The sequence below is a fragment of the Camelus dromedarius genome, chromosome 8 (genome assembly GCF_036321535.1).
Source record: "Camelus dromedarius isolate mCamDro1 chromosome 8, mCamDro1.pat, whole genome shotgun sequence".
NCBI classification, from domain to species: Eukaryota; Metazoa; Chordata; class Mammalia; order Artiodactyla; family Camelidae; genus Camelus; species Camelus dromedarius.
Window position 1 is genome coordinate 58,924,214 of NC_087443.1, and position 27,707 is coordinate 58,951,920.

The window sequence follows — 27,707 nt, forward strand, 5'->3', positions numbered from 1 at the left end:
GCTCCCATTTCAGTTTGGGCTCAAAAATAGAATTGGAATATCCAACAAGGAGCTAAGGAATTCATTTATTCATTCAACCTACTCATAAGTGCCCACTGTACTAGTACTACTTCATTATGCATAAGAATTATTTGGAGAGCACATTAACATGTGCAGATTCTCAGTTCCTTTTCCCTCCACTTAATTTGGTAGGCCTCAAGAATCTGCATGTTTAAAAAGCATCTCAGTGTTTCTGATGGAGATACTTCTCAGATCACACTTTGATAAAGTGTCTAGACCACTGTGGCCAGGCCAGTGTACCAACAGAGAAGAGAGTAGGGTAAGTAGTGGCTAGAACCAGAGTGTAAGACCAAAACTTGTACACAGGTAACGTAGCAGGAAGCAGAGTTAACTGGAATCAAGAGTGGAGGCAGTTGGTAATCATTTTGCAGTGTATAAGTGTATTAAATCTACATGTTGTACACCTTTCACTTGCGTGATGTTGTGCCACTTGTATCAATAAAGCTGGAAAAAAAAGTGTAAGCAAAATGGGACAAACCTCATGGCAGAGGCTTGGAATCTCTTTGAATGCCAACTGATTAGTAGTAAGTTGATTTCGAAAGAGAATTTACTTCTGGGTGCTGTTTGCATCTGGAGAAATTAGTGAACTATAGGGCAGAAAAATAAGTAAGATAATGCCGTTTATAAGAGGTATATCTAGTAGAATAATATCAACATCCCCAAATGTGGCCACTCTAGGTATGTTGAAATCACATCACAATAAACTGGTAGTCCCTCCTGGTGCTATGAAAAGATTGTGGATAGTTCTAATAATACTTTTATTGTTAATATTCTGTGACCCTATCACATATGTGAAAATAAATGACAACAGACTACCTCAGCAGATGTTTTATAGTGCTCTTAAGTAGAGGTAATGTCAAGAAATGAAGAAAGAATTTTAAGGACTCACTGCAGTGTTGCTTAAAGCAACAGGCATAACTGAATGGTAGGGAAGTTTATGATGAAAGATTAGTCTCTGGTACAGTTACATAGACTGAGTAAGTTCCTCAGGCTGACCTCAAGTGAGAGGCACAAAGCCACAGGCTTTCTGGGTAGTGAGCAATTCTGTCTGAAAAAGTTTATCTCTATCCCTTGGATTATAAGCACTATCAGCCATAGCATCTTTAAAATAGAGGAAGATGTAATTTGATAGAATTTAATGAGGTAAATCCTAGGCCATAAGGATATGTTGGTGGTGATACTTCTACAACAAAACTCTAATGCAGAATAATTCATACAGACTCTCAAGGTTTATCGAATAGGCATTCCACCCCATTCCATTTTACTGTTTAAATATGCATTTATTCATGTCTGCTGTGTTCATGATTTTGGTCATAGTCCTTTTTTTTTAATTAACATTTAGTAAAATTGACTTTTTTTAGTGTACAGGTCTCAGAATTTTAACACACGTAGATTCGTATACATAGATAGAGTCATGTAACCACCACCGTCAGGATACAGAACAGTTCCATTACCCGCCTTCTGTCTCCCTTCTACTATCTCCTCATCTCTCTTACTTCTGGGAACTGTGATCTATTCTCCCTCACTTTAGTTTTATCTTTTTGAGAATATCATTTAATGGAATCATATAATATATAATCTTTTGCTGTTGACTTCTTTCACTCAACATAATGTCTCTGCAATGTTTCATCCAAGTTGTTGCATGTATCAGTAGTTCATTCCTTTTTATTCCTTAGTAGTATTCCATTGTATGGATTGTATCACATTTTGTTTATCCATCTGTTTAAAGACATTTGTGTTGTTTCAGGTTTTTGGTGATTATAAATAGAGGTGCTATAAACCCTTGTGTATAGATTTTGTGTGAACATAAATTTTTCATTTCTCTGGGGTAAATATCCAGGAGGGGAATTGTTGGTCATATGGTAAGTGTATATTTATAAGAAACTGTCAAACTGTTATCCAGAGTGGCTGTACCAGTTTGCATTACCACAGGCAGTGTGTGACGGTTCTATTTCTGCATCCTTCTAGCACTTAGAATTGTTAATAGTTTTTATTTCAGCCATTCCAGTAGGTATACAGTAGTATCTTAATTGTGCTTTTAATTTGTATTTCCCTAATGCATGCCTCAGTTCTTGGTGGCTTTATCTATTGGGGTCAATTACAAAAGCTAATCATCAGAAGAAGAATCAGAAGAGTGGTTATCAGAATGATGTAACTTAAATGTAACATTCTATGAAAGACTTTTTATACATATTTTTAAAAGGATTTTGTGAAAGTAAGGAATTTTCATGGTTTTTCAGTGAAGTGAGGGGTACTTTGAAACCTAGTCACAAAGTTTAAAGTAAGCCTGTGACAGAATGGGAGAGTGGCTTAAGAGAATTTTTTTTTGTTTTTCTGGTGGCCTTTGGCCTTACTTGTGGCTTTTGAACTGAGAAGATAGGCAAATGAAAAAGAAAATATCTGATCACTCTGTAAATTTTTTTTAAAAACAAAGCAAAATAAGTGAGAAACACTCATGATCAACACTTACTGACCTATTCCTGATCAGTGGTATAATTTTGAATAACTTGCTTATTCAGGGAAACAATGTAGTTAGAAGAAAAGAGGGCATTGCCTTGAGTAATATATTTGTTTGGCCCCCTTCTACTTCTTTCTGAATCATCCCAAGCAGAAGTCTTGTAAGAAGCAGACCAAATGATTGCTTTTTTTTTTTAAACTCCTTTATTATTGTATTATTTATTTTATTCGGGGGAGGAGGTAATTAGGTTTCTTTATTTTTAGAGGAAGTTCTGGGGTTGAACCCAGAACCTCGTGCATACTAAGCATGTACTCTACCACTTGAGCTATGCCCTCCCCCTCCAAATGATTGCTAATTAAATGTGTATTGTTTATTTTAGTTGGTTATTAGCTTGAGGTCAAATTAGTTTAATGAGTAAATATGGAAGAGTTAAGTTTTTTACACTTTGAACAATACTTACTGATCATTGGTGTGTTACTCTCCCTTTTTGAAGCTGGAATGTAATTTCCTTATTTTTAATAACCATAGAGGTTTATAGTTATTGAATCTTTGTTTTGATGTTATTAGGTATGTCAGTACTTTTCTTTGATACCAAGTCTTCGGTTAGGAAATAGCCTCCAGATTATAAATTGTTTCTCTGGGAAAATATAGTCCAGTTGGAAGCAGTTTCCAGTAATATTACTACAGAAATAGACTCAAGTTTAGGTTTAGTGTAATTTAGAAATGGTGACTTAAGTAGAGGAACATTGATGCATCTGTTTTTCAAATTGCTGTTAATTATAATGACAGCTTATAATAGCTGCTTCATTCCTCTTGGAATGTTGCCTGACTTTACAAATTTTACATGATTTGGGTTAAAATGGACAACATAAAAATTAGTCAAATGAATTAATCAAAAATCCTACCTTATCAAATCATGCTTCTAAAGGTTTTTCACACCTTCCAATCATATCTAGGTCTGACATTTTGAAAATAAGAATGGTTGCTTCAACTTTTATCAGAGTTTGAGAATAGAAACTCCTTTTTATTTGTTTATTTTTCGGGGGTGGGGGGCAGGGGGAATTAGATTTATTTATTTATTTATTTATTTATTAACAGGTACTGGGGATTGAACCCAGGACCTTGTGCATGCACTGTACCTCTGAGCTATATACCCTCCCCCCCAGCCCCCTGCTAGAAACTCCTTTTATGCAGGTATGTGTCATCTTTGATTACATGGTAGTCTTCTGGATGTAGTCCCTTTACTGACACATACCAACTGCATCAATAAACTGTGCAATCCTTGATATGTTTATATGTGGTCATGTTAAAAAGTGTTTAAGTATTCTTAAATTGTTTTACTAATATGGAAAAATATCTTTCAAAAGTGTTAATGTTAAAAATAATTAGAAATGATGTTTATCTTATTTGGAACTCTTTCAGTGTATCATTAAATTGTAGGTACAGTATATAAGAATTCATACTGAGGATTAACTGAGACTTTGATTTGATATATTACAAATTATACACAGAAGCCTACATAAGATACTGCATTTTTTTTTCCAAAGAAGCTCTTCTTTAAATGGTTCTGTTAAGTGTAGGAATGTTCTGATGATTATCTTTTTAATTAAAATGAGAAATCTTTGTTTAAAGTGGCATTCTTTTTTTACGGCCTGTTACAGTCTCTGTAACAATCATTTCTTAAGTCTGAACGTTTTATTTCCAGGAATCCATTTATATAACTATGTTCAGACTTAATTAAGGAATGATTCTTACAAAGCTTGTAAATAGCCAGGAAAAAAGGGACCAAAAATAAAACTGACACTTCACATTTAACAAAATGATTGTTACAAGGTATGTAATAAGCTATAAAAATACAATAAATCCCTTTTTATAAGAGTTCATATTTTTTGATCCTTGTTTTCAAGGGTATTTAAGAAAAATATCAAAGCTCTGTAAAGTGACATCTGTTTTGCTGGATGGACTAGTGATAACTTCTTTTGTCTCTAACTGATATTACAGGAGTTCTACCTGTCTTCTTAGTATGTTTTCTTTGAAGTACCTTGTAATCAGTTTAGATTGGGATGCAAAGTTTATATTGTGCTGTAGTGAAAACAAGACCTAGTTCTCATTCCACTTACACTACTTTCTAGAAGTCAGAAAACATTGGACAAGTTACTTAACCTCTCAGAGTCCCATTGTCCTCATCTAGAAAGCAACCGTAATAATACTCTTCCTACTTCAAAGAGCTGTTGTATGGACTGAGTGAAATTTAATGAAAATGTTTTGGAAGTTATATAGGACTGTGAACATCCAAACTATATTTCTTTTCTTTCTCTGACCTTGGGTTGTGGTCAATAATAATAATAAATTAACAACAACAATAATGGCAGAAAACACTGATAGGTCAGTATGCACAATGCAGGATTCTAGGCACTCAACATATGTTAATTCATTTAATCCTCTCACCTTATTAGGTATGCATTGTTATTATCCCTGATTTACAAGTGTGGAAACTGAGGCATAGAGAGGTTAACTTACTTCCTTAGAATCATACTGATGCAGGAAAACATTTGGGACGTGAGGAGGGCCGAGTCCCAGGTCTTGGTTGAGCCCCTGGGACGTGCCCTGCCAAGTGTGGGTCCTTGGCTTCGCGCAGGAAAAGAATTCAAGTGTGAGCCACCATTGAGTTAAGGTAGATTTATTTAGAATATAAGGCAAGAGAAAGGCAAGGATAGAGGTGTGAAAATTGGGTGCTCAGGTTAAAGTAAAAGTAGGTACACACTCCATAGACAGAGTGCGGGCTGCCTCCAAAGGGGAGAGAGTGCAAAGGGCCACTAGGCGTGGTGGTATCACTTTTTATGGTCTCAGTAGCTTCACACGCCTACAGGTAGGATTAATCCAACTGCCCTGGGGAAGGGGCTGTTATTCCCAGGGATTGGGCCACTACGATTCTTTGGCCTTTTGCTGTTAGCCTTGGGGCTGTCATGGCGCCTGCGGGCATGTTATTTGATCATGCTGTTACAATGAGCATATAATGAAGCTCAAGGTCTACTAGAAGGTAAACCTCTTAATCCTTAAGGCAAAGTAGGATGTGAATCTTCCACCATTTTTGTGAATCTTTGACCATTTTGGTGTTAAATTGCTGTCATTCCTTGAGTGGCTGTGCCCTGCCCCCTTCCATCCTGTCTCAATATGGTTGGAGAAATACGGTTTTAAAGAGGGGAGTGATGGTATCAATCGTTTTTTAAATCTACAGAAAAATTGTGAGAAAAGCATAATGATCACTCATATACTCCTCACCTGGCCAGTTGTTAGCATTTGCCACATTTGATTTTTTTTCTCTCTCTATAGCTATGTTTTTCTTTCTAAATCATTTGCAAGTTGCAGACATCATGATATGCTTCAGCATATACTTCCTAAGAACACAAGAATTGTCTTTCATAATCACAATGCAAGATCCCATTTCCCATTCAGGAAATTTAACCACGATAACATTTTCTTATTCAACAGTCTTTCAATATATAGTTTACAGCCAGATTTCCCCAATTGTCCCAGTAATGTCCTTTACAGCCTCCTTGTTTTAAATTCACAATCCAATCACATGTTACATATAGTTATGTCTCTTTAGTCTCTTTTAATTTATGAGTTCCCTAGTCTTTTTATTCTTGAAATTGACATTTTTGAAGAGTCCAGGCTAGTTTTACAGAATGTCTCTCATTTGGATTTGTCTGATTGTTTCTCCATGATTAGATTCAGGTTAAAAAAATTTGACAGGAATATATGTTGTAGTTTCTTTCTCAGTGTATTACATCAGAAACTACATCAGGTCAATTTGTTCCTTTATTGGTGATACTAAGTTTATTTTATTAAAATTGGACTCACCAGACATCTCCATTGTAAAGGTATATTTGGAATTAATAGGTGCTCAGTGAAGTGAAACTTGGAAACTGTGTAAATACCTTGTTTCCTAACATTGTTTCTCTCAGTAGTTTTGCATCCACTGATGATGGTTGTTCTCTAGTAGTTCTAAAATCAGCCCATTTATTTTTAGGCAGTTCTAAGTGTTTTTTTTTTTCCCTCTACTTTGAAATGGTGACTGTTTCCTATTTTGGAGAGGCATTGTGTAGACTTTATCATTTTTATTTTTGAACTTAGACTAGTTAAAATGTAGTTTTTTACATTGTAATTTGGAAGTCATAATATGCTTTATAATTTTTTGTGAAAGACAGTGCTAAAGCTGCTTGAAGAATTGAGTTCAGTTTTTCAAGGTTTGTGGTGGTAAAAACTGCATCAGAAGATCCTGGAGGGCTGTGTTTTCCATTTGGTAGGTCTAGGGTGGAGCCTGAAAATTTATATTTCTAACTAGTCTCCAGATAATGCTGGTTCTGGGATCACACTTTGAGACTCGTGGCTTCTCTAGGCCTTTCAAGGCAATATTTTGCTCATAATTATTTGGGCTTTTTTTTCGTTTCTTTACTTGTTTACTTTTCTTGGTACATGAGAGTAGTGTGGATATAGTAGAGTGGCATAAGTTGAAGTTTGTATTAATTGATATTGATAAATGTTGGAAAAATTGTGGGAGTTGACTTAATTATTGAATAGGATCTCATTAACCTGGCTAATCCAAAATTGTGTTGTAATGAAAATGGCTATAGGCTACTTTAAAATTTAGTATCGCATTTATATTTGTTGTAATTTTCTTTACTTCACTTAATGAAACACTAGTCCATTTTGACCAAATTATATGTCCATAGTGGTCATTTTGGGGCTTTGAGGACTTAAGTGATCCCTGCATATATTTCAGCAATGTGGTTCTGTTAAGTCTGTCAATTAGTAAAGCAAGTGGCATATTGATTACATCATAGAGATTTTTTTTTTTCTTCTACAGAATTTGGCCATTCAGCCTTCTTCTCTTTCTTCCTCTATTAGAAATACCATAAACATCAGAAAGAAAAGGGTGACCTTAATATTTGCTTCCCAGACTGAATCGCAGCCTTGAAGCAGTTATTTCCTTCTGAATAAAAAGTTTAATTTCACGCCCTGATTAGTGCTAGTACATGCAGGTGGATATTTATTTTATGCAGCTAAACTGATCTGCTTTTGCAATTACTTGCCAGTCAGCAGAACTATAATTTCTTATGAGTAGTTGGTGGTAAATTATAGTTCTCATTAGTAAATTTTGTGTGTGTGTGTTTTAAGTATGTACTTATGAGGTAGGAGTGGAAATTAGTCACCAAGTTTTGTCCAGACTAGGATTTGACTAACAGCTTTTTCAAAGGCTCAGAGATTGATGACTTTGGATTAACAGTCCCAATTAATTATGTAAAACAGTAAGAGTAAGATCTTGTTTTCAATTGACCTGGAAATGTACCCAGAACCTAGAAAGAGTGATGCCTTGTGGAAAAGACCAAAGAAGAAATTCTCTTTCTCATTGAGAAATAGAATATATTGTAGTTAAAATTGGAGGTTTTGAAATTGGAGGTCAGTATTGAACTGATTTTTTTTAAGTGAATTTTTAAATGCTTTTTTAAAAAAAATGCTTAATTGAAGCCATGAAGTTTAAATTTTTTTCATTTTAAAGTGGAACTGACTTTGATTGGACTTGGATTAAGAGAACATGAGATTGAATCAAAAGGAGACAAAGTTTTACTTCTTTAATAAGTGGGTCAGTTATTTGCTTTAACTAAAATGTCACTGGATATGTGTGAACTTTAAGGGTCAGGAGGGATCATCTAATTCAAAGCTTCATAACTTTTTTTATTCATGAACTTCACTGAAAATTCTTGTAGTCATGAGACACTCTCCCACATGCACATACCGATTTCAAGAGGTTCAGAGATCCTTGAATCCTATCCATGGATCCTAGGTTAAGACCCTTGATCTAGCTTTATTTTAATGTTGTTACATAATGTACTTTTTAAAAGCTTTTGTTGTTGATAATTATCATTTTAATGTAACTAGTTATGACTGTGTTAATAAGGGTATGACTGTCAGATCTGAGCTTCATTATAAAATGTCATTTTGAGAAGCTAATGAAATGTTTAGTATTTTATTTGGTAGTGTCAGGAAAAATGGTACAGAAATGACTTGACTGGTGGTTATCAAAAATCCTACTGGAACATCCTGTTCTTAATTTTCTCGTTCCCCTAGCTGCCCAGGCAAGCAGCCACAATTTATCCCTATCTATGGTGATGGAATTTTACTTGTCAGGGCTATATGGATAGACACACTTAAATCCTTTGATTGCTATCCTACTGATATTTCCAGGCTCTTTCTACTTTTATCAGTTTTATTAAAGAAATAGTATGACTGAGCAAATGCCTAGCAAGGTCAGTTTACACCAGTAAGTGCACTTTACATCTAAGAGCATTTGGAATATACTCGTTTCTATCAAGGTCAACCTTAAACACTGTCAGCATGTCTAGTTATTTATACTCTGCAGTTCTGGGAAACATCATTTTCTCTTTTTCTTCATTCTCTCAAAGTTTCAGCACTGGAAATTTGTCCACCTAGTTAGCTCATTCAAGAAATAGTGGTTCGTGATCATTTGTAATCAGCAGTAGTACACTTTGGGCAAAAGACCTTGTTTAGATCATAGACTATGAGTTCTTCCTTTTAAAAATGAGCAAACTGAGGCCTAGAAGAGGTCATGTGAGTTGTTCAAGGTTATAGTTGATGACAGCCTGGGTTAGAGCCCACATTTCCCTAGTCAAATCCTAGTTGGTGCCTTTTTGACTGTTTTGTTTGTGGTTGAGCTTGTGTTTCTTCCACTGGATGTGATTGATAGATGAATTGAAGAATGTGTGTGTATGATGTGTGTGTTTAATTAGGGCTTCAGTGACTTGTTTTAAAAAAGCCTTTTCTCTAAGTTTATGAAAATAGTCTCACAGTTTTTACTAGAAGCTGGATAGTTTTGCCTTTTACTTTTGGAACGTTAGTCTCTCTAGAATTGATTTTTGCATTTTTGAGGAAGGAATTCCATTTTATTTTTTTCCATATGGATTTCCAGTGTCCCCCAGCATCATCTTTTGGAAGAATATATATTCTCCATTGATCTGTAGTGCTCTCTTCATCATAAATCATGTCTTTACATGCATTGGTCTGTTTTGGACTCATTATTCTATATATTGTTCTATTTATCTATTTATCCCTTTATCAGTACCATACAGCATACATATTCACGTAGCTTTGTAATAAACCTTGATATATGGTACTTAAGTTAATTATTGCTAGAAACCAAAATACGGAGTTATTTTAAATATATTGATTTTTGAATATGTAAAACATGCAACATAGTACAAAATTCAAGAAGTACAAAAGGATATGTAGCGAAAAATGTTTCTCTTTTGCATCTTCTTACCACTCAGTTTCCCTCCCCAGAGGCCACAAAGAGAGTAGGGGTTAAAATTCTTACCACTCTGGACAGGGTGTAACACATTATTGAGAAGAGTTGGTAGGGGCTTGTCTCAGTAGCCTGCAAGTTCCTATGGAGTACGTGGTTAGTAGACATGTCAGATCAGGGCAAGAATAGTAGTTTCAACCAGTGAGTTCCAGCAGGTATGACAGCAATAGCACGGATCTGAATGCATGTTGGTTCACAGCAGACTCCCCTGGTGGTGAGGCCAGAGGCTCTCTTTTAAGGGGTATTCTGGATGACTCATGGCTGTTACCAAGAATGCTAGGCCACGCATGTACACATAATTCACTAGCCCTGTCCAAGTGCCTCACAAAAATCCAGTCTTGAGACTCATATGATTCCAACAGCATTGGTACCTGAATTCACATTATTGCACTATAATAAAATTGTATTATCTTGCTTACAGCCTAGGACCACTGGCTTCAGTTATTTTGAAGTCATTGCAAGGTAGCAATTGCTTAGGAAGTTCAGTTTAGGCCTTTTTAGGAAGGAGGATTTTCTTCAGGTGCCCTACCAATACTAAGGAAAGGAGAATTTTGTATATGATTTTAGCCCAGTTTGTTGTTTTTAATTTTCATGTGAGGATCTAGTTCGGTTGCCTAGAATTGGAATTCATTAGGTCCTAGTTTCTCACCTTTTCTTTCAACACACTCTGTGTTGCTGTTGCCCCTCTCTTAACCCCTCCTCTAAGTAATGTAACCACCCTTTTGCTCCTGCTGCTTTATTTTCATTATCATTGTCTTGGATTTCCTCATTTTCTTGTATGGAGAAGACTGTAAAGAAAAGATCTTGATGCAGTCATTATTTTTGCTGTTTACATTTGCAGATCCTCTCCTCTATAGTCTTAAAACAAACAAACAAACAAAAACTGGCCAAAAACCAAATTACTAAATTGTCATTTCAGAGTTTGGAAAAGTAGTGGATTTATTTCTTTAAAAAATGAACTTAAAATGGTCATGTTGTGATCTTCAGGTTTGGTTATATAAATCATATTTTTCAGTTCATTGCAAACTACAAAATAAATTATCTTAGCTGTGATTAAAATTAAAATGTGTCTTGTTACATTAATGTGTGAAAATTAGTTCTATCCTGTAAAAATACTACAATATTATAAATAATCTTTTATATGCCTGTAGGGAACTAAGAGGGAATTTAGTAACATTTGCATAGTTTCTCTTCAAATAGTAATATTTCCATGTTTTGTTTGTAAGCAGTAAATATGTATATATATATATATTCATGGATATTTACAGTATGGGAGAAGTTTTAATGTATCTTTGTCAGCTGATCAAAGGGCTTAAAAGATCAGAACTTAGTTATTTAAGCTATTAAATTAAGATAACCTCTTGCATATACAAAATCCTGTTATATCAAATACTGGAACTTCGAAGAGTTGTAACAATTGATAGTTAAAAACAGATCTAAAAAACTGATACAAATGAACTTATTTACAAAAACAAAACAGACTCATAGACATAGAAAACAAACTTATTATCAAAGGGGAAAGGGGTCGGGGGCGTGGATAAACTAGGGGTTTGAGATCAGCAGATATACACTACTGTATATAAAATAGATAAACGAGGGCTTACTATGTAGCACAGGTAACTATATTCAATATCTTGTAGTAACTTAGAATCTAAAAAAGAATATATATATAACTGAATCACTGTGCTGTACACCTAAAACTAATACATTGTAAATCAACTATACTTCTAGAAGAAAAAAATAATGAAAGTGTTTTAAAAACCCCCCACATATTTATATTTCAACCTGGTAATCTTAGTGATAGATGAATATGGTGATTCAGTAGCCAAAATATTTTGAAAATCTTGTATTGCTGATTTAGAACAATAAGTACTTTTCTTTGGTCTTTTCTGTGAATGTGAATTTTTATAAATACTCAATTTATACTATAAAAGAATTTGAACTGTATGAACTTCAGGATTCTACTGCCATGGGAAACTTTGAGTAAAAGGTAAAGATTTTTAAATGGAGTTTACCTAGTATAAAACCCACTACTCTGAGCTCTGGTATTCTTAACAAATGATGTTGGATTACCAGAGCAAAGTATGGGGTATAGAACTATATTCATTCTTGATTGTTCTTCTTGGGACAGGTATTAATGGACACTTTGCCACTGCTCATAATCATAATGGTATTACTGTCTTTTGCTTAGGGAAGTCTGTGTAAAAATAAGTCACCACTAATGGTAGGCAGTCTTCAGGTTTCAGTTATCAGGGTTTTGTTTTGTTTTTTAAATGTCATTTGTTTTGTTTTTGTATGATGAAAGTCACTATCAAGATAATTCTTCCCTCAAAAGATTTTAAAATTGGATTTTATATTATTTTAAATAAAATTATTACATAAATTCTGTTACTTTCTTCATAGGGAAATCCAGTGTCCTTAAGAATACAGTCCTAAAAGAAAGTTCTTACATAATGGAGAAAGGCAGAATGATTGTGTTGTTATGGCAACTCAAATGGGAAAAATGAAAACAGCACAGATACGCTACATTCTGTTGTCATAGCAACCATAGTTGTGAAAATGATTAAAGCTGGTCTGGAAAGGATGTATTGCAGCCTTAGTCCATTGAAAGTAAGTAGTGTAAGAAACGACAGGGAGAATTGGTTTTAGACAAAAGTTAAATCCCTCAGGTGCCACAAGTTGCTAGTACCACTGCATGTAGACAGATCACTGTCCTTTCTAATTATATTTCAGTTCAGTTTTATTGCCTCAGATCATAATGATGGTATGAATGGAAAGATAAATGTAGTAACTATGAAAAGCTTATGAATAAAGATTTTTTTGGTAGCAAGTTTAGAAAGAAATTACAGTCACAGAAACTGAAAATGGCTTTAAAAGAACAATAGAATGTTTTCATTTTCACCTCTTCCCTTTCCCCCTATTTCTTTCCCAGTGCTTTCTTTCTTTTCCATAACCTCTTTATGTATGATTTTAGTCTTAAGTGTTGAATAAACACCTGGTGTCATGGCAATTTGTAAAGCATCAATTGCAGCATTGTGACTATAGATGAACAAATGGATCTGATGATAAATGATAAGCATCCTGTAGTTGGAATTTATTTTAACTGTATCCTTCAAACTTCCTCTATAGTCAAAGCTTCTTAATTATTTTAAATGCCATTATTTCTTTCCCAAATTCTACTTGTCCACCATAGCAAAATATTTCTTCCCAGTGAAGTGGAGACATGTTAGGAATAAATCTGATGAAAGCCATGCTCTTTGTTCAGCATCTGGCTATTTGCACAGGTTTTTGTGGTAATGGAATCGGCATCTCTGTATTAGAGTATCGATCCACTGTTTGGTAGGTACTGTGTAAAAGGAGTATCTCAGTAACAATGTATTGAAGTGGTTTAAGAGCAGTATATGTTACAAATGAGGTGAAGGAAGATGGAATTCTGCAAGACTGGACACATGCTGTAAATATCCATAAAACTGAGGGATTGATCTAAAAACTGTGGTGTCGAAATTCTTGTATTTCTTCCCCACTTAATTGCAAATAGTTGAACACTACCTGAGTACATGAGTGCCATTGCCCTTTTGCTCTTTAGTAGATGTTTTTATACTTAATGTTCTTCTGTTGCAGTTGAAAACTGTGGTGTGAATAGAAGTCAGTTATGAGAGAGAATATTAACTGACTATGACATTTTAAAGTAATCCATTGAATATTTTCAAAGTCCAAATGTTAATGTTGTCTTGCTTAAATAAATAAGTTGTTTTTCACAAATAGGCTCTTTAAATAATGCCCGATTTTGCTTGGCTAACCAAAATCTGTCCTTTCACATAGGCATAGGGAAGAAACTTCTTTTTAAAAAGCAGGAAAAGATGGAAGAGAAGAGAGTTTTTTTGTTTGTTTTGAAAGATTTGTAAAATACTCATCCCTTTCTGCTGTTATTTAATAGTAGTAGGTTATATGTGACTTGTGACTTGGATCACACAATTTAGACTAGTAAATGGTTCAGATACCCAGCAAACACTTCAAAGATTTCTTCAACAAGGTAACTAACTTTTTGTAAAGGTGTCTGAAAATGAAGGCCTACTATAATTGCCTATATATTGTAGCACCATTGGAATGTGACAGTGCATGAATTTGGACCTCCCTTTCTCCTAACTTACCTTGGGACAGAAGTTTTTAAGCCAGTTTGTAAATCTATGGAAGTTTTTTTACATGAGAATCCAATGTGCTGGTTTTTAGATTGGTGTCGAAAAATGGGCAATATCATTAGGTTGTGCATTTGAGATTTACTAGTTTGCATCTTGGCTTGTGATAAATTAAATTGTAAGATCAGGTACTTTATTTTCTTGGAAGAAAAAAATATTGTATATACTCATCACTCCCCATTTCACAATTTCTTGTCACATTTCACTTGCTTCAGAAATACTCATTTTGGATCCTTCTCGTTGAATATGTAACTCTTAATACTGGTGTCCTGAGAGAAAGGAGAAGAATTTCTTATCTAGCCTAAATAATAACCACATCATCACAGAAAATATCCTTACAACATATCAAGCAATCAGATAGCCAATAAACCTATTCTCCTGCTAAATTCCATAAACTGAATGGGGAGGGTAGATAATGTTCACTTCTGTTTCTTACTAGGGAACATGACACTTGATCTTTGAAATGGTTATTTGTTTCATATATTGTAGCTGCCAATCAGCCAGTCATTTGCAAATAGTGAAATAAACACACTGCTGGAAACGAATTTCTTCTTGCTGGTCTGTGATGCCCAGGAAGTCAGATATAATATAGTTCCATTTATTCATATAGACATTTATTCTCTTTCTAATGAGCAAGTAGTTTTCTTTTTTCTACTCCTACACAAAAATTAAATTAAGGAGTACAGACCAAGAGGGCTAGGATACTTGTTTTGCAGTCCTTGAAATACTGTTTGATATCAGGGGATCCTTTCTTGAACAGAGTTGCCTTCTCAGTTAAGAAGAAAGCTGCAGATATGTCTCCCCATTTGATCTCTTTGTTAGAGCAAAAGCATCTGTAGAGAGTGGGATGTTCCAGAAGTATAGTGAGGGTTTTTCTCCTCTCCCTCACCTCCCAGTGAAAGGATTTTACTCTGTGGCTTCTTTTGCTCTTTTTTGCCTGTGAAGTGAGGGATAAGAGCTGATTGCTCATATGGCAGCCAGCCTGCCTTAATATGTAGATTATTAACATGACACCAGCCTCTGTTGAGTCATGGCAACTGCTATGAACAAATGTGTAAAACCATACTGGAAAAAGTGTTGCAAATGCCTTTCATCAAAATGGAAGACTGCTTCAACTTCTGTTTACTCTAGTTGCAATCAAGCTTTCTTTTTCTTCTCTTTTCCCTTCCCTCCTCTTTCTCCTCTTTTCTCACCTCCCTCTCTCTTTCAGAAATACATAAGCCTAATCCTCCCAATGAGCACTGTGATCATTTGAAGTCTGTGTATAGGCCAACCCCACATCATCAAAAATTGTTGTGTAACCTTGTGATTCCCAGGCCTCAGCTGGTGGCCTAGTTATTTCAAATAATATTTAATGCAATAAATTCTAGGGCAGTAAAAGAATTTGGACAGTCCCTTAGAGCTTATTGCAGTGGGATTTGACTTGATTTTAATAAAATGAAATTCCAGTAAACCAAATAATTTCTTTGTGGCATGATTTAAAAGGTCTTTAACTACAGGTATAGGAGATTGAGTTTGTAAAACCTAATCTGAGATAATTGCAGTTTTATTCTTACTGAGTAAATGAGCACTTCAAAAATACAGGAATTCTCCTTACTTAGCATGAGGTGATTTTTAATAATGTAGCAAAGAAAATGTAAGTGAACATCCTTACTTTTTGTGCTGTTATGGGGAGAATAAAGATACCACCTGGCTGTATGCATAATTTTGTTTACTAAGTCAGTTGATTTCCTGTAGATGGGTATTAAAAATGACTTTTTTGGTGCAGAAAACATGTGGCATCTAGATATTATGATGATGCCATGCTGCTTGCGAATGTTGAGTATTTTGTTGTTTTTTTTTTTTAAAGAAAATTGTTCTTAGTCTTTTAAGTTCAACAATCTTACAGTAAAGTCAGCCTTAGACCAAATATTTAGAACTTACTGTGTTGGCACAAATGAAAGAAAAGTACAACACAAGTATATGGTAATTAAGAAAACCAGAATATCAATGTTAGAGAAATTTGGTCATAGTCTTGTACTCTGGAGTCCTTATCTCAAGCCAATGACTTTTAAGATCTTTTGTTTTCTGTACTGAAGCAGAATAGTGAAAATGGTTTTATAGAAAGTTATGAAGAAATATCTATGTATTAATTTGCTTTGGGTCATTCTAGTCTCTCTGGTAAATTCATAATTAGGAAGGCCTTTTTAAGACTATGTTCCAGTCTCACAGGTACACAGCTACTCCATATCTGGTAAATCTAAATTCATATATGAGGAGGTTATGTTTTTTTTAAAGCATATTATTTACACAATTCACTGGAATGGCTCCTTTGGAAGTTGGGTGGCTCTCTTATGTAATTACGTGCTTAGTAACCCTGCGCTATGCAGCAGTAGAAATTCAAGTAAGAATAATTTACTGCTTATGCATAGTTATTAGAATTTTAAAGCATTTGTTTGTTCAAAATTATAGTTTATCAGAGTGTTGTATTTGACTAATTGCATACTTAATAAATAATGAATAAAATTTATTTTAGAAAGCAGCCAAGTTTGAATCCTTACAGTTCTAAATAAGCATCAGGAGCTGGTTTTTGCTCTCCCCCTTTACCTTATTGCTTAAAGAGATTTCAGATTTTGGGCAAAACTAATAATTCCTATAGGAAAAGTCATATTAGAAGTGTTATGGATGGACTTAAATCATAGAATTATGGAATTTTATTGCTGCAAGTTACTGTTAGAAATATTCTAGTCTACTTCATTTTACCAGTGAAGAAGTTGAGGTACATGGAAATTAACTGAACTGCTAAAGATCTTACAGTTGGTTTGAGGACAAGTCTGCACCTTGCCTGGATTAGTGTCTTAACTCCTGAATTATAGTCACACCTCCTCTTAGTTATGGTAATTCAACAGTTCACTTTACCAGGGATTTCTTGAATACTTCTGTGTGTACAACAGTGGACTAGGCATCCAGAGATTATTAGTGTGAGTTTATATGGGTTAACAATAATGATATCCAACTAGTAATAATTAACATTTAAATTCTAATTTATCTAGTGTTTTTCAAAGCTCATAAATGTTATAAATGTTTAAAGGTGGCTAAGCCTTTAAATCTAAATTTTTTTTTTTTTTTACTAGATTATAATCTCCTTTAGGACAGGGACTCATTTTCTTTTCATAAAGTTAGTCTAGTTTCATTTTGGAAGGCTTAAATTTAAAAAGTTGTTTTTTGTTTTTTGTTTTTGTTTTGGAGCATTGATGGCATTGTTGGAATAAGTGTAGCTTCCCATGGTGTCTACTCTGGGGATAATACTTATTTTACAATTATATTTTTGTCATCAAGTGCTTTTGGTTTCAGGTAACAAATTGTCTCATCACCCCCCTTTAAGCAAGAAGGAGCACCTATTTTAAGGGGTCAGAGGTAGCTCATGGATCTAAAGGGGAAGATGTGCAGTCAGGTACAACAAAGACATGGAGCCAGGCATTGGAACATCTTTAGGACTCAAGGCAGCCACTTTGCATTACTGGGATAAATTCCACTTGATCATGGTTGTATGATCCTTTTTATATGCTGCTGGATTTTATTTGCTAGTATTTTGTTAAGGATTTTTGCCTGTATGTTCGTGAGAAATACTGGTTCGTAATTGCCAGTCTGCTACTGAATCTATCCGATGAGTTTTAAAATTTGTTATTTTCAGTTCTCATATTACCATTTGGTTCTTCTTTATATGTTATTTCTTTGTTGAGACTTTCTATCATTTCATTTCTTTCATGGGTGTTTAGCCTGAGTTATTGGGACAATTTCATACTAGTTACTTTAAAGTCTTTGTTTCCAAAGATAATTCAACACCTGTGTCAGTTTAGTATTGCATCTGTTGATGTGAGTTGAAATTTCCGCCCTTTTTTGTATGCCAGGTAATTTGGGGGTTGTATCCTGGACATTTTAAATATTAGAAGACTCTGAGTTTATTAAATCCTGTTGAAAATGTTGATATATTTGTTTTATCAGGTGCTCAACTCAGTTGAGTTCATCCTACAAGTTCAAATAGCCATCTGTGCAATTGTGGTTTCAATGTCTATTCCATTTTTAAAGCCTTTTCACTTCTATTTCTGTTCCATGTGGGTGCCACTCAGTGGCTGGTCTGGAATCTGTATGGTAGTCTTGTCTTTTAGTTCAGTTCTCAAAGTCTGTGGCTTGTTGTTTTGGATCATATCCATGTATGTGAAGCTTGCAGGTGAGCGCAGGAGTTCATAAAGCACTTTATGGGCTTGCTTCTCTGAGCTCCTCCCTCTCCATGATCTCCCTCATACTTTCTAATTCCCTAAGACTCTCTCAGTCCTCCAGCCAGAAACCTGAGGCTTTATTTAACCTGTTCTACCTGAATATGTTAATGCACCTGAGACTATGCAATAGGAGGATGGAGAGGGAAAAAGTGGTGAGGTTTCTTCTCAGCCTTTTAGGATCACAACTCCTATGATCAAAAAGAGTCTCCTTAAATCTCCTAGAAGAAAACATAGGCAAAACGTTCTCACATACATCTCAGCAATGTTTTCCTAGGGCAGTCTACCCAAGCAATAGAAATAAAAGCAAAAATTAACAAATGGGACCTAATTAAACTTACAGCTTTTTGCATAGCAAAGAAAACTATAAGCAAAACAAAATGACAACCTACGGAATGGGAGGATATTTGCAAAAGATGAGACTGACAAGGGCTTAATTTCCAGAATATATAAACAGCTCATATAGCTTAATAAGAAAAAAACAAACAGCCCAATCCAAAAAGGGGCAGAAGACCTAAACAAGCAATTCTCCAGTGAAGACATATGAATGGCCAGTGGCATGAATAGCACATGAAAAAATGCTCAATATCACTAGTTATCAGAGAAATGCAAAATCAAAACTACAGTGAGGTATCAACTCACACCAGTCAGAATGGCCATCATTCAGAAGTCCACAAATGATAAATGCTGGGAAGGGTGTGGAGAAAAGGGAACCCTCCTACATTTTTGGTGGGAATGCAGTTTGGTGCAGCCATTGTGGAAAACAGTATGGAGATTCCTCAAAAGACTAAAAATAGACTTACCATATGATCCAGCAATTCCACTCCTGGGCATATATCCAGAGGGATCCTTAATTCAAAGAGACACTTGCACCTCAGTGTTCATAGCAGCACTATTTACAATAGCCAAGACACAGAAACAACTTAAATGTCCATCGACAGAGGACTGGATAAAGAAGCTGTGGTATTTTTATACAATGGAATACTACTCAGCCATAAAAGAGAATAAAATAATGCCATTTGCAGCAACATGGATGTCCCTGGGGAATGTCATTCTAAGTGAACTAAGCCAGAAAGAGAAAGAAAAATACCCTATGATACCACTCATATGTGGAATCTTAAAACAAACAAACAAACAAACAAAACAAATGAACTTATGTATAAAACAGAAGCAGATGCACAGACAAAACAAACTTGTGGTTACCAGGGGGAAGAGGATGGGAAGAGATAAATTGGGAGTTTGAGATTTGCAGATACTGACTAGTATATATAAAGTAGATAAACAAGTTTATACTGTATAGCACAGGGAACTATATTTGATATCTTGTAGTAGCTTAACAGTGAAAAAGAATATAAATGAATATATGTATATTCATGTATGACTGAAGCATTGTGCTGTACACCAGAAATTGATACAACATTGTAAACTGACTATACTTCAATAAAAAAAAAGAGTTTCCTTAATTCAAAGCTTTAGGCTCCCATGAGGCCCTGTTTCTACTATGGCTTTCATCATGGGATTGCTTGGACAGAACAGAGAGAACTTTAAAGAAAGAAAAATGGAAGATTTCCACCATTCTTTCTGAGTGTTAGGATACCCTTTTTATACTCCTTGGTCTAGAACTAGAGGGCTTCTCCTGGATCTTTCTTTGCCTACACCGATACCTTCTACTAGGTTTCAGGCTGCAATCTAGGCTGGTGAATACTGGAGGAATAAAATTTTTAAAATGTAAACTCATTATTTGGTTCAGTGCTTGTTGAAGAGATCTTCCCCAGTCTGCCTACTGCTGTTCACTTTTAAGAGTCCTCATATAGCTTCACCATATATTCTGTCCACTTTGAGTAGTTGCATTCCATGGGAGACGAAGGAGGGAGTGTGCTTACTTCATTTTACTTGGAACCAGAGCCCCTTCTAGTTATCTTTTTGATACTGATTTATAGCTAGTTGAACAGCACATTCTGTGCAAGTTCAGTCCTTTGAAATCTGTTGATAACTTGTTGCTTCTTGGCCCATCTTAAGTTCTGTTTTGGTAAGTGTAGCAAGTGTACTTGCAAACAACTGCAGTTGTTGGGTATGGTGTTCTACATGTCATTAGGTCAAGTTCATTATTTGTGCTCTTCAATCCTTTTTTTGTTTATTCTATCAAGTAGCTGAAGAAGGGATGTTAAAACCTCAAACTGTGTAAGTGCAGATTTGTGTATACTGTATTTTGCTTGTTATATTTTGAAATTTTGTTGCTAGTACATACACTTTTAAGATTTTTAGTCCTTGAATTGATTTTTATCATGGAATGGCTCTCTTTAGCCCTGTTAATATTCCTTTTTCAGAAGTGTACTTTGATGTTATTCTAGTCATTTCAGCTTTGATTTTTAGTTTATCTGTATGCATTAATATATAGTTGTGTCTTGCTCTTTAATTCAGTCCAACAATCTGTCTTTAAATGTTTGGACTTGGATTATCTAATAGAACTATGTTAGCCACAGATCCTAACCAAGTATATAATTTAAATTTTTCTCACAACCACATCAAAAAAGTAAAAAGAAACCATTGAATTTTTCATACTGCTTTTTATTTAACCCAGTATATTTTAAGGTATTTGTTCCCCTCCTCTTCCTTTCTTCCTTCCTTCCCTCCTTCCTCCCTGTTTTGTAGTAAGCCTTCAAAATCCAATGTGATTTTACAGTTAAGCTCATCTCACTTTAGACTAGCCACCATTCAAATACTCATTACCCACATGTGACTAGCGATAACTATATTAGAAAATGTAGATTTAGATCATTTGTATTTAATGTAGTTACTGGTATGGTTAAGTTTAAATCTACCATTTTGTAATTTATTTCTACTTGTCCCAACTGTTTTTTTTTTCTTTTCCTCTCTTTTGTTTTAAATTTTCCTGCTCTCTTTTGGATTAGTTATTTTTTTAATTTTCCATTTTATCTCCTCTGTTGGCTTAATAGTTACTTTTGTTTTAGTGGTCACTCTAGAGAGTACATTATGCATTTAAAATATATATTGGGGTGAAATTTATACAACATAAAATTACCATTTTAAAGTGAACAATATAGTGGCATTTACTACATTCACAATGTTGTGCAGTCACCACCTCTATCTAGTTCCAAAACATTTCCATCATTCCAAGTAAAACTTACTCATTGAATGATTTTTCTCCATTCCCCCCTTCTTCTGGCAGTTGCCAATCTGCATTCACCTTGGATATTTTATACAAATGGAATCATACAATATATGAACTTTTGTGTATGGCTTTTTTTTACTTAACGTAATGTTTCTGAGGTTCATCTTGTATCTACTTCATTTTTATGGCTGAATAATATCCCATTGTGTGTATATACAATTTGTTTATATGTTCATTTGTTGATGAATATTTAGGCTGTTTCTACCTTTTGGTTATTGTGGATAAGGTTGCTATGAACATATGTGTACATACATTTGTTTGAGTACCTCTTTGTAATTCTTTGGGGAATATACCCAGGAGTGGAATTGCTAGAAGTGGTTGCATGGTAATTCTTTGTTTAACTTTTTGAAGAATTACCAGGCTATTTTCTACAGTGGCTGAACGTTTTATATTCCCCTAGCAATGTATGAGGGTTTCAGTTTCACTACATCCTTACTATGACTTTGTTATTTTCTGGTTTGGTTTTGTTTTTAATTGTAGCTTCAAAAGCTTTGAGACTGGATAGGACTTTGATGATAAAGCTCCTTATAATCTATCTTGATCTCCTGGCATGCCGTTTTCCTGAGGTATCTGGATAGCTCTGGGCGTTGTTGTTGTTGTTGTTTTTTAAATTGCCATCCTACTGGGTGTGAGGGGCATCTCATTGTGATTTAAAAAAAAAATTGATGGGGAGGTAATTAGGCTTTTTTTTTTTTACAGGAGATACTGGAGATTGAACCCAGGACATCATGCATGCTAAGCGCTTGAGCTATATCCTACCTGCTCTCATTGTGGTTTTGATTTTCAGTTTCCTAATGACTAATGTTGTTGAGCATCCTTTTTATGTGCTTGTTGTCAATTTGTGTATCTTCTTTGGAGAAATGTCTATTCAAGTCCCTTGTCCATTTTTTAATTGAGTTGTCTGTCTTTTGTTGTTAAGTTGTAAAGTTCTTTATAGATTCTGGATACTAGACCCTTGTCGGATATATGATTTGTAAAACAGTATGCATTTTTAACTTATCACAATCTTCCTTGAAATAATATTTTACTGCACATATAATGTATTTCCATTTCCTCCCCCATCCTTTGTTGTTTTCATGTTTTCTTTCCAAATATATTATGAATATCAAAATTCTTTGTTATTTTTGCTTAAATTATTATTACAATTTTTTTGAGAAAGATTAAAAAATATTTACCCACATATTTATATTTCTGGCACTTTTCATATTTTTGTGTGGATTGTATCTGTTGTCATTTTTCAAATATATTTGGAAAATGTATTTTATGCTTCCTCCCCACCCTCTCCCCCTGGTTTTCTTTATGGGATACCAAGTTATACCTGTGTTGCACCACTTGACTGTTTCTCACTGAGGCATTATTTAATTTTTTCCAGCCTTTTTTCTGATAGTACTTTATTTTGCATATTACTGTTTCTTCATATTTACTGATCTATTCTTCTACAGTATTGTAGTTAGCTGTTTTTAATCCCATCTCAGGAAATTATCATTTCAGGCATTGCATTTTTCTTTTCTGGAAGTTTTATTTTATTCCTTTTGTTATATCCTATGGTTCTCTTCACTGTGTTCATGTTGTAATAGCTATTTTAATGTTATGGTCTGCTAATTTCATCATCTCTGTCATTTCTGGATCTGCTTCTATTGACTGATACTCCTCCTGATTATGGGACACATTTTAATGCTTCTTGTCTAATCTAGTAATTTTAGATTTAGACATTATGAATGCTGCATTATTCAATATTTGTATTTTATTTTTTTAAAAGAATGTGAGGTTTATTTCCACCATTAGTTAAGGTTCTTGCAGTTTGATGCTTGTTGTGGCTTGATTTTAAGCTTATTATTAGGATAGATTTAGTATAACCTTTATACTAGTGTACTTTATCCCTACAAATGAGGTATGAGCTTTCTGAGGCTCCTACATTCAGTCCCATGTGTTCAGTTAGGCTTCTGCAATCTGGCTGGTCAGAACAGGAAAGTTCCCCAACTTTGTGTGGGTTTTAGGAGTTGTTGAGTTTATAGCTCTTCATTGTTTTTTGCCTGACCTTACAGAGTTTCACTCTATGCAGACAGGACTTAGTATTTAGGAACAGTCTTAAGGAGTCCTCTGTTAGATATCTGGAGCTTTTTTCTGCATAATTTATTCTCCAGTACTCTGTCTCACCAATTCTAGTCTCTTTAGCCTCCCCAGATTCTGTTCTCTGTTCTGTTTTCTCAATAAATGATTCTGTTTCTTCTTTCTTATGCCACCGACTAGAAAGTGCCCTGAGTTTTAAGACTAGGACACTTTTAGGGGTCACCTCATTTATTTCCTGTCTTTCAGAGATTACAGTGTTGTTGTCTGTTGCCCAGTGTTTTCAAATGAGTGTTTTACATATTTTGTTAAGTTTTTTTTTTTTTTTTTTTGGTCTATGATGGGAGGGTAAGTTTGATATCAGCTGCTTCCTTATTAGAAGCTGAGGTATAATGTTCTTTTATAATTTCTATGTTACTTAAATTTAGTGTACTAGAAGTCCTCACTTTGCATGGTTCTGATGTGCACAAGTTTCAGTTACTACAGCTTAAATAACACCAGTCCCCCAAAGCAGTTCAAATTTCAGTTAACATAGTATATTAACTACAATTTTTGTAAGGTACAGACTTCTTTCTAGTTCTCTAGTCCATAAATCACCACGTGGAAAACAGATGCATAACATGATCAGTCACTTCTTTCAAAGTTTGCTGGTGATTAGTTACTGCACAGCTGTTATTAAGTTTATGCACAGACAAAACAGTGTGTAGTTGTGTTGTCTCCTCTCTCAGTATTAAGTCCACATGATAGTTTACAAAAATGGATAATCAAAAGAAACAATTGACCAACAAGATGAAACAAAGTAACAAAAAGTGAGACAACATTAACTGAAATTTGAGTTGCAGGTAAATGGAGTCATAGAAGAAATAGGTGACTGTGGAAATGCTGATATTGACACTATTTGATAGAATAGATATGCAGCCAGAGGAATGTAGTGAAAGTGAACTTATTAACATAAATGAAGAAGTGGTTGTGACAAAAAAGATGCAGATATCCCAGAGGAAAAACTTCCCATTAAGGGCAAAAAACTTTACACTAAAGGAACTTTTAGAGATATTTCACAATATTGGAAGTGCAAAGGATAAAACTGATCCAAACTTAGAATGATAGGCATAGAAAAGATGCTTGCTTTGTATGTTTGTAGAAATTCTTGACTCTGTAACTTGGTTTTCATCAGTTTTTGAAAATTTCTGTAAATTTATTTTCTTTATAAATTTATTTCTTTAAAGGTTGCTTTTGTTCCATTTTCCCTTTTCCCACTGGAAGTCCAAATACACGTATCTTTACTGTGTCACTTCTATCTCTTACATTCTTTTTAGTATTTTTCTATCCTCTATCTCTGTTTTAGTCTGGTGATCTGCTACTGACCTATTTTCCTGTTCACTAATTCTCATTTGCTTTGTTTCCTAATCTGCTCTAAACCAATCTAAATTCTTAATTTCAGCTTTTTAATTTTTTTATTTATAGAACTTCCATGTTACAGATTTTTTATTATGGATTTCAGATTTTTGGTAGAACTCTTCACTTTTTCATCTTCTGTTTTCTGTCATCTGTATCTGGAAATTCCAATATTCACCACTTTCGGCACTTCTAAAAAATTGTGTTAAAATATACATAACAAAATTTATCACTTCAATCATTTTTAAATGTACAGTTTAGTAGTTTTACATTCACAGTGTTGTGCAACCAATCTCCAGAACTTTTTTCATCTTACAAAATTGAAACTCTTTACCTCCTGTGACTATTAAATAACAACACTACCACCTGCCGTCTGCCCCCTGCCATATCCCTCTCCCTTGCAACCACCATTCTTTCTGAATTTGATTGCTACGCTTGGGTTATTTCCACTTTTTTTGGTGGGGGTTATTTGGGTCTATTTTTCTTACTTTATTCTCACCGGGTTTTTTTTGCATCTGATCCCTTTTCCTTGAATCCTTTTTTTTTTTTTAATTGAAGTGTAGTCAGTTTACCATGTTGTGTCAATTTTTGGTGTACAGCATAATGTTTCAGTCATATATATATTTGTTTTCATATTTTTTTCATCATAGGCTATTACAAGATACTGAATATAGTTCCCTGTGCTATACATATACAGTAAGACCTTGTCATTTATCTATTTTATATATAGTAGTTAGTATCTCCACATCTCGAATTCCCAATTTATCCCTTCCCACCCTCTTTTCCCCCTGGGAACCATTAGTTTGTTTTCTGTTTCTGTTTCTGTTTTGTAAATAGGTTCATTTGTATCTTTTTTTTTTTTTAGATTCCACTTATGAGTGATATTATATGGTATTTTTCTTTCTCTTTCTGCCTTACTTCACTTAGAATGATGATCTCCAGTTCCATCCGTGTTGCTGCAAATGGCATTTTTAAATTCTCTTTTATGGCTGAGTAGTATTCCATTGTATCACGTCTTCTTTATCCAGTCATCTATTGATGGACATTTCAGTTGTTTCCATGTCTTGGCTATTGTAAACAGTGCTGCTAGGAACATTGGGGTGCATGTATCTTTTTGAATTAGTGTTCCCTCTGGGTATATGTTCAGGAGTGGGATTGCAGTATCATATGGTAACTCTGTTACTAGTTTTTTGAGGAATCTCCATACTGTTTTCCATAATGGCTGCACCAAACTACGTTCCCAGCAACAGTGTAGGAGGGTTCCCTTTTCTTCACACTGTCTAGCATTTATTGTTTGTGGACTTTCGAATGATGGCCATTCTGACTGGTGTGAGTTGATCATTTATTGTTTGTGGACTTTCGAATGATGGCCATTCTGACTGGTGTGAGTTGATACCTCTAGTTTTGATTTTGCATTTCTCTGATAATTAGTGATATTGAACATTTTTTCATGTGCCTGTTGATCATTTGTGTCTTCACTGGAGAATTGCTTGTTTAGGTCTTCTGCCCATTTTTGGATTGGGTTTTTTTTTTTTTCTTAATAAGTTGTATGAGCTGTTATATATATTCTGGAAATTAAGCCCTTGTCAGTCACATCATTTACAGATATTCTCTCCCATTTCATAAGTTGTCTTTTTGTTTTGTTTATTGTTTTCTTTGCTATGCAAAAGCTGTAAGTTTAATTAGGTCCCATTTGTTTATTTTTGCTTTTATTTCTATTGCTTGGGTAGACTAGGAGAACTTTGCTAAGATTTATGTCAGAAAATGTTTTGCCTCTGTTTTTCTTCTAGGAAGTTTATAGTGTCTTGTCTTTTTGTTTAGGTCTTTAAGTCATTTTGAGTTAATTTTTGATATTTTGGGGGGAGCATCTAATCCCTTTTCCTTGAATTCATGATACTTTTTTTTTATTGAATGCTAGACTTTTTTTTTAATGAAAATGGTAGAGACTGTAGATGATATCTTCCTTCAGAGAGGTTTTAATACATTTTCACAGGCATATCCCTTTGGTTCAGTTGAGGCACCTCTATTTCTGGTACCCTTCCAAGGTATCAACTGAAAGTCTAATTTTTTTTTTTTTTTAACCCGGGCACCTTCTCCTTGATGGGCTCTATACTCCAATTTTTGTCTCCTTAGCACCATAAGATTGCCAAAATACGCTTTAAACTTGGTTTTTCAGAATCTGACTCTTTCATGCAAAACATTAGAGTCAGCAAATTCCTCAGGGGGGAATTGTGTATGGAATGTCAGGTTAAATATGTTTCCCTCCTGCTCGAGATACTGTGTTTTATTCAGCTTTTATATTTGTGTTTTTCTGCGGAAAATTTAGTCTGATGACAGTTACTACATCATAACCAAAGGCAAAAATCCCAATATATATTTTTATTAATTAATTGTTCATACTATTTTTAAACATTTCAAGAAAAGCTTACAGAAAAGTTGCAAGTAAAATCCAAATCATATTTTTTCTGTAAGTCATTTGAGAATAAGGTACTGACATGATGTCTAATTACTCCTGAATTCTACAAAACAGAACTTTTTCCTACAGAACCCATTAACAACCATCAAAATAAAGAAATTAATATTGGTACATGACTGCCAACTAATCCACAGACTCCATTCAAGTTTTTCTAGCATTCCCAATAAATATCCCGTTATATGAAAGGATCTAATCCAGAATCACATGTAGCATTTAATTGTC

General features: G+C 34.4%; 1 protein-coding gene across 8 annotated transcripts in view; it reads left to right on the plus strand.

The window, feature by feature from the left end:
• BTRC (beta-transducin repeat containing E3 ubiquitin protein ligase) overlaps positions 1 to 27,707 on the plus strand; it is a 154,478-nt gene that overhangs the window by 8,843 nt on the left and 117,928 nt on the right. For 2 of the 8 annotated variants that reach the window (XM_064488346.1, XM_064488347.1), the window contains exon 1: positions 25,092 to 25,705. The exons of 4 other annotated variants lie outside the window; for them this stretch is intronic. In XM_064488346.1, the coding sequence (XP_064344416.1) occupies positions 25,583 to 25,705 (123 nt within the window). In that variant the 5' untranslated portion in view covers positions 25,092 to 25,582. Of the gene's footprint in view, positions 1 to 22,246; positions 22,318 to 25,091; positions 25,706 to 27,707 lie in introns of those variants that run through there. 2 more of the 8 variants (XM_064488349.1, XM_064488348.1) reach the window with 2 other exon arrangements.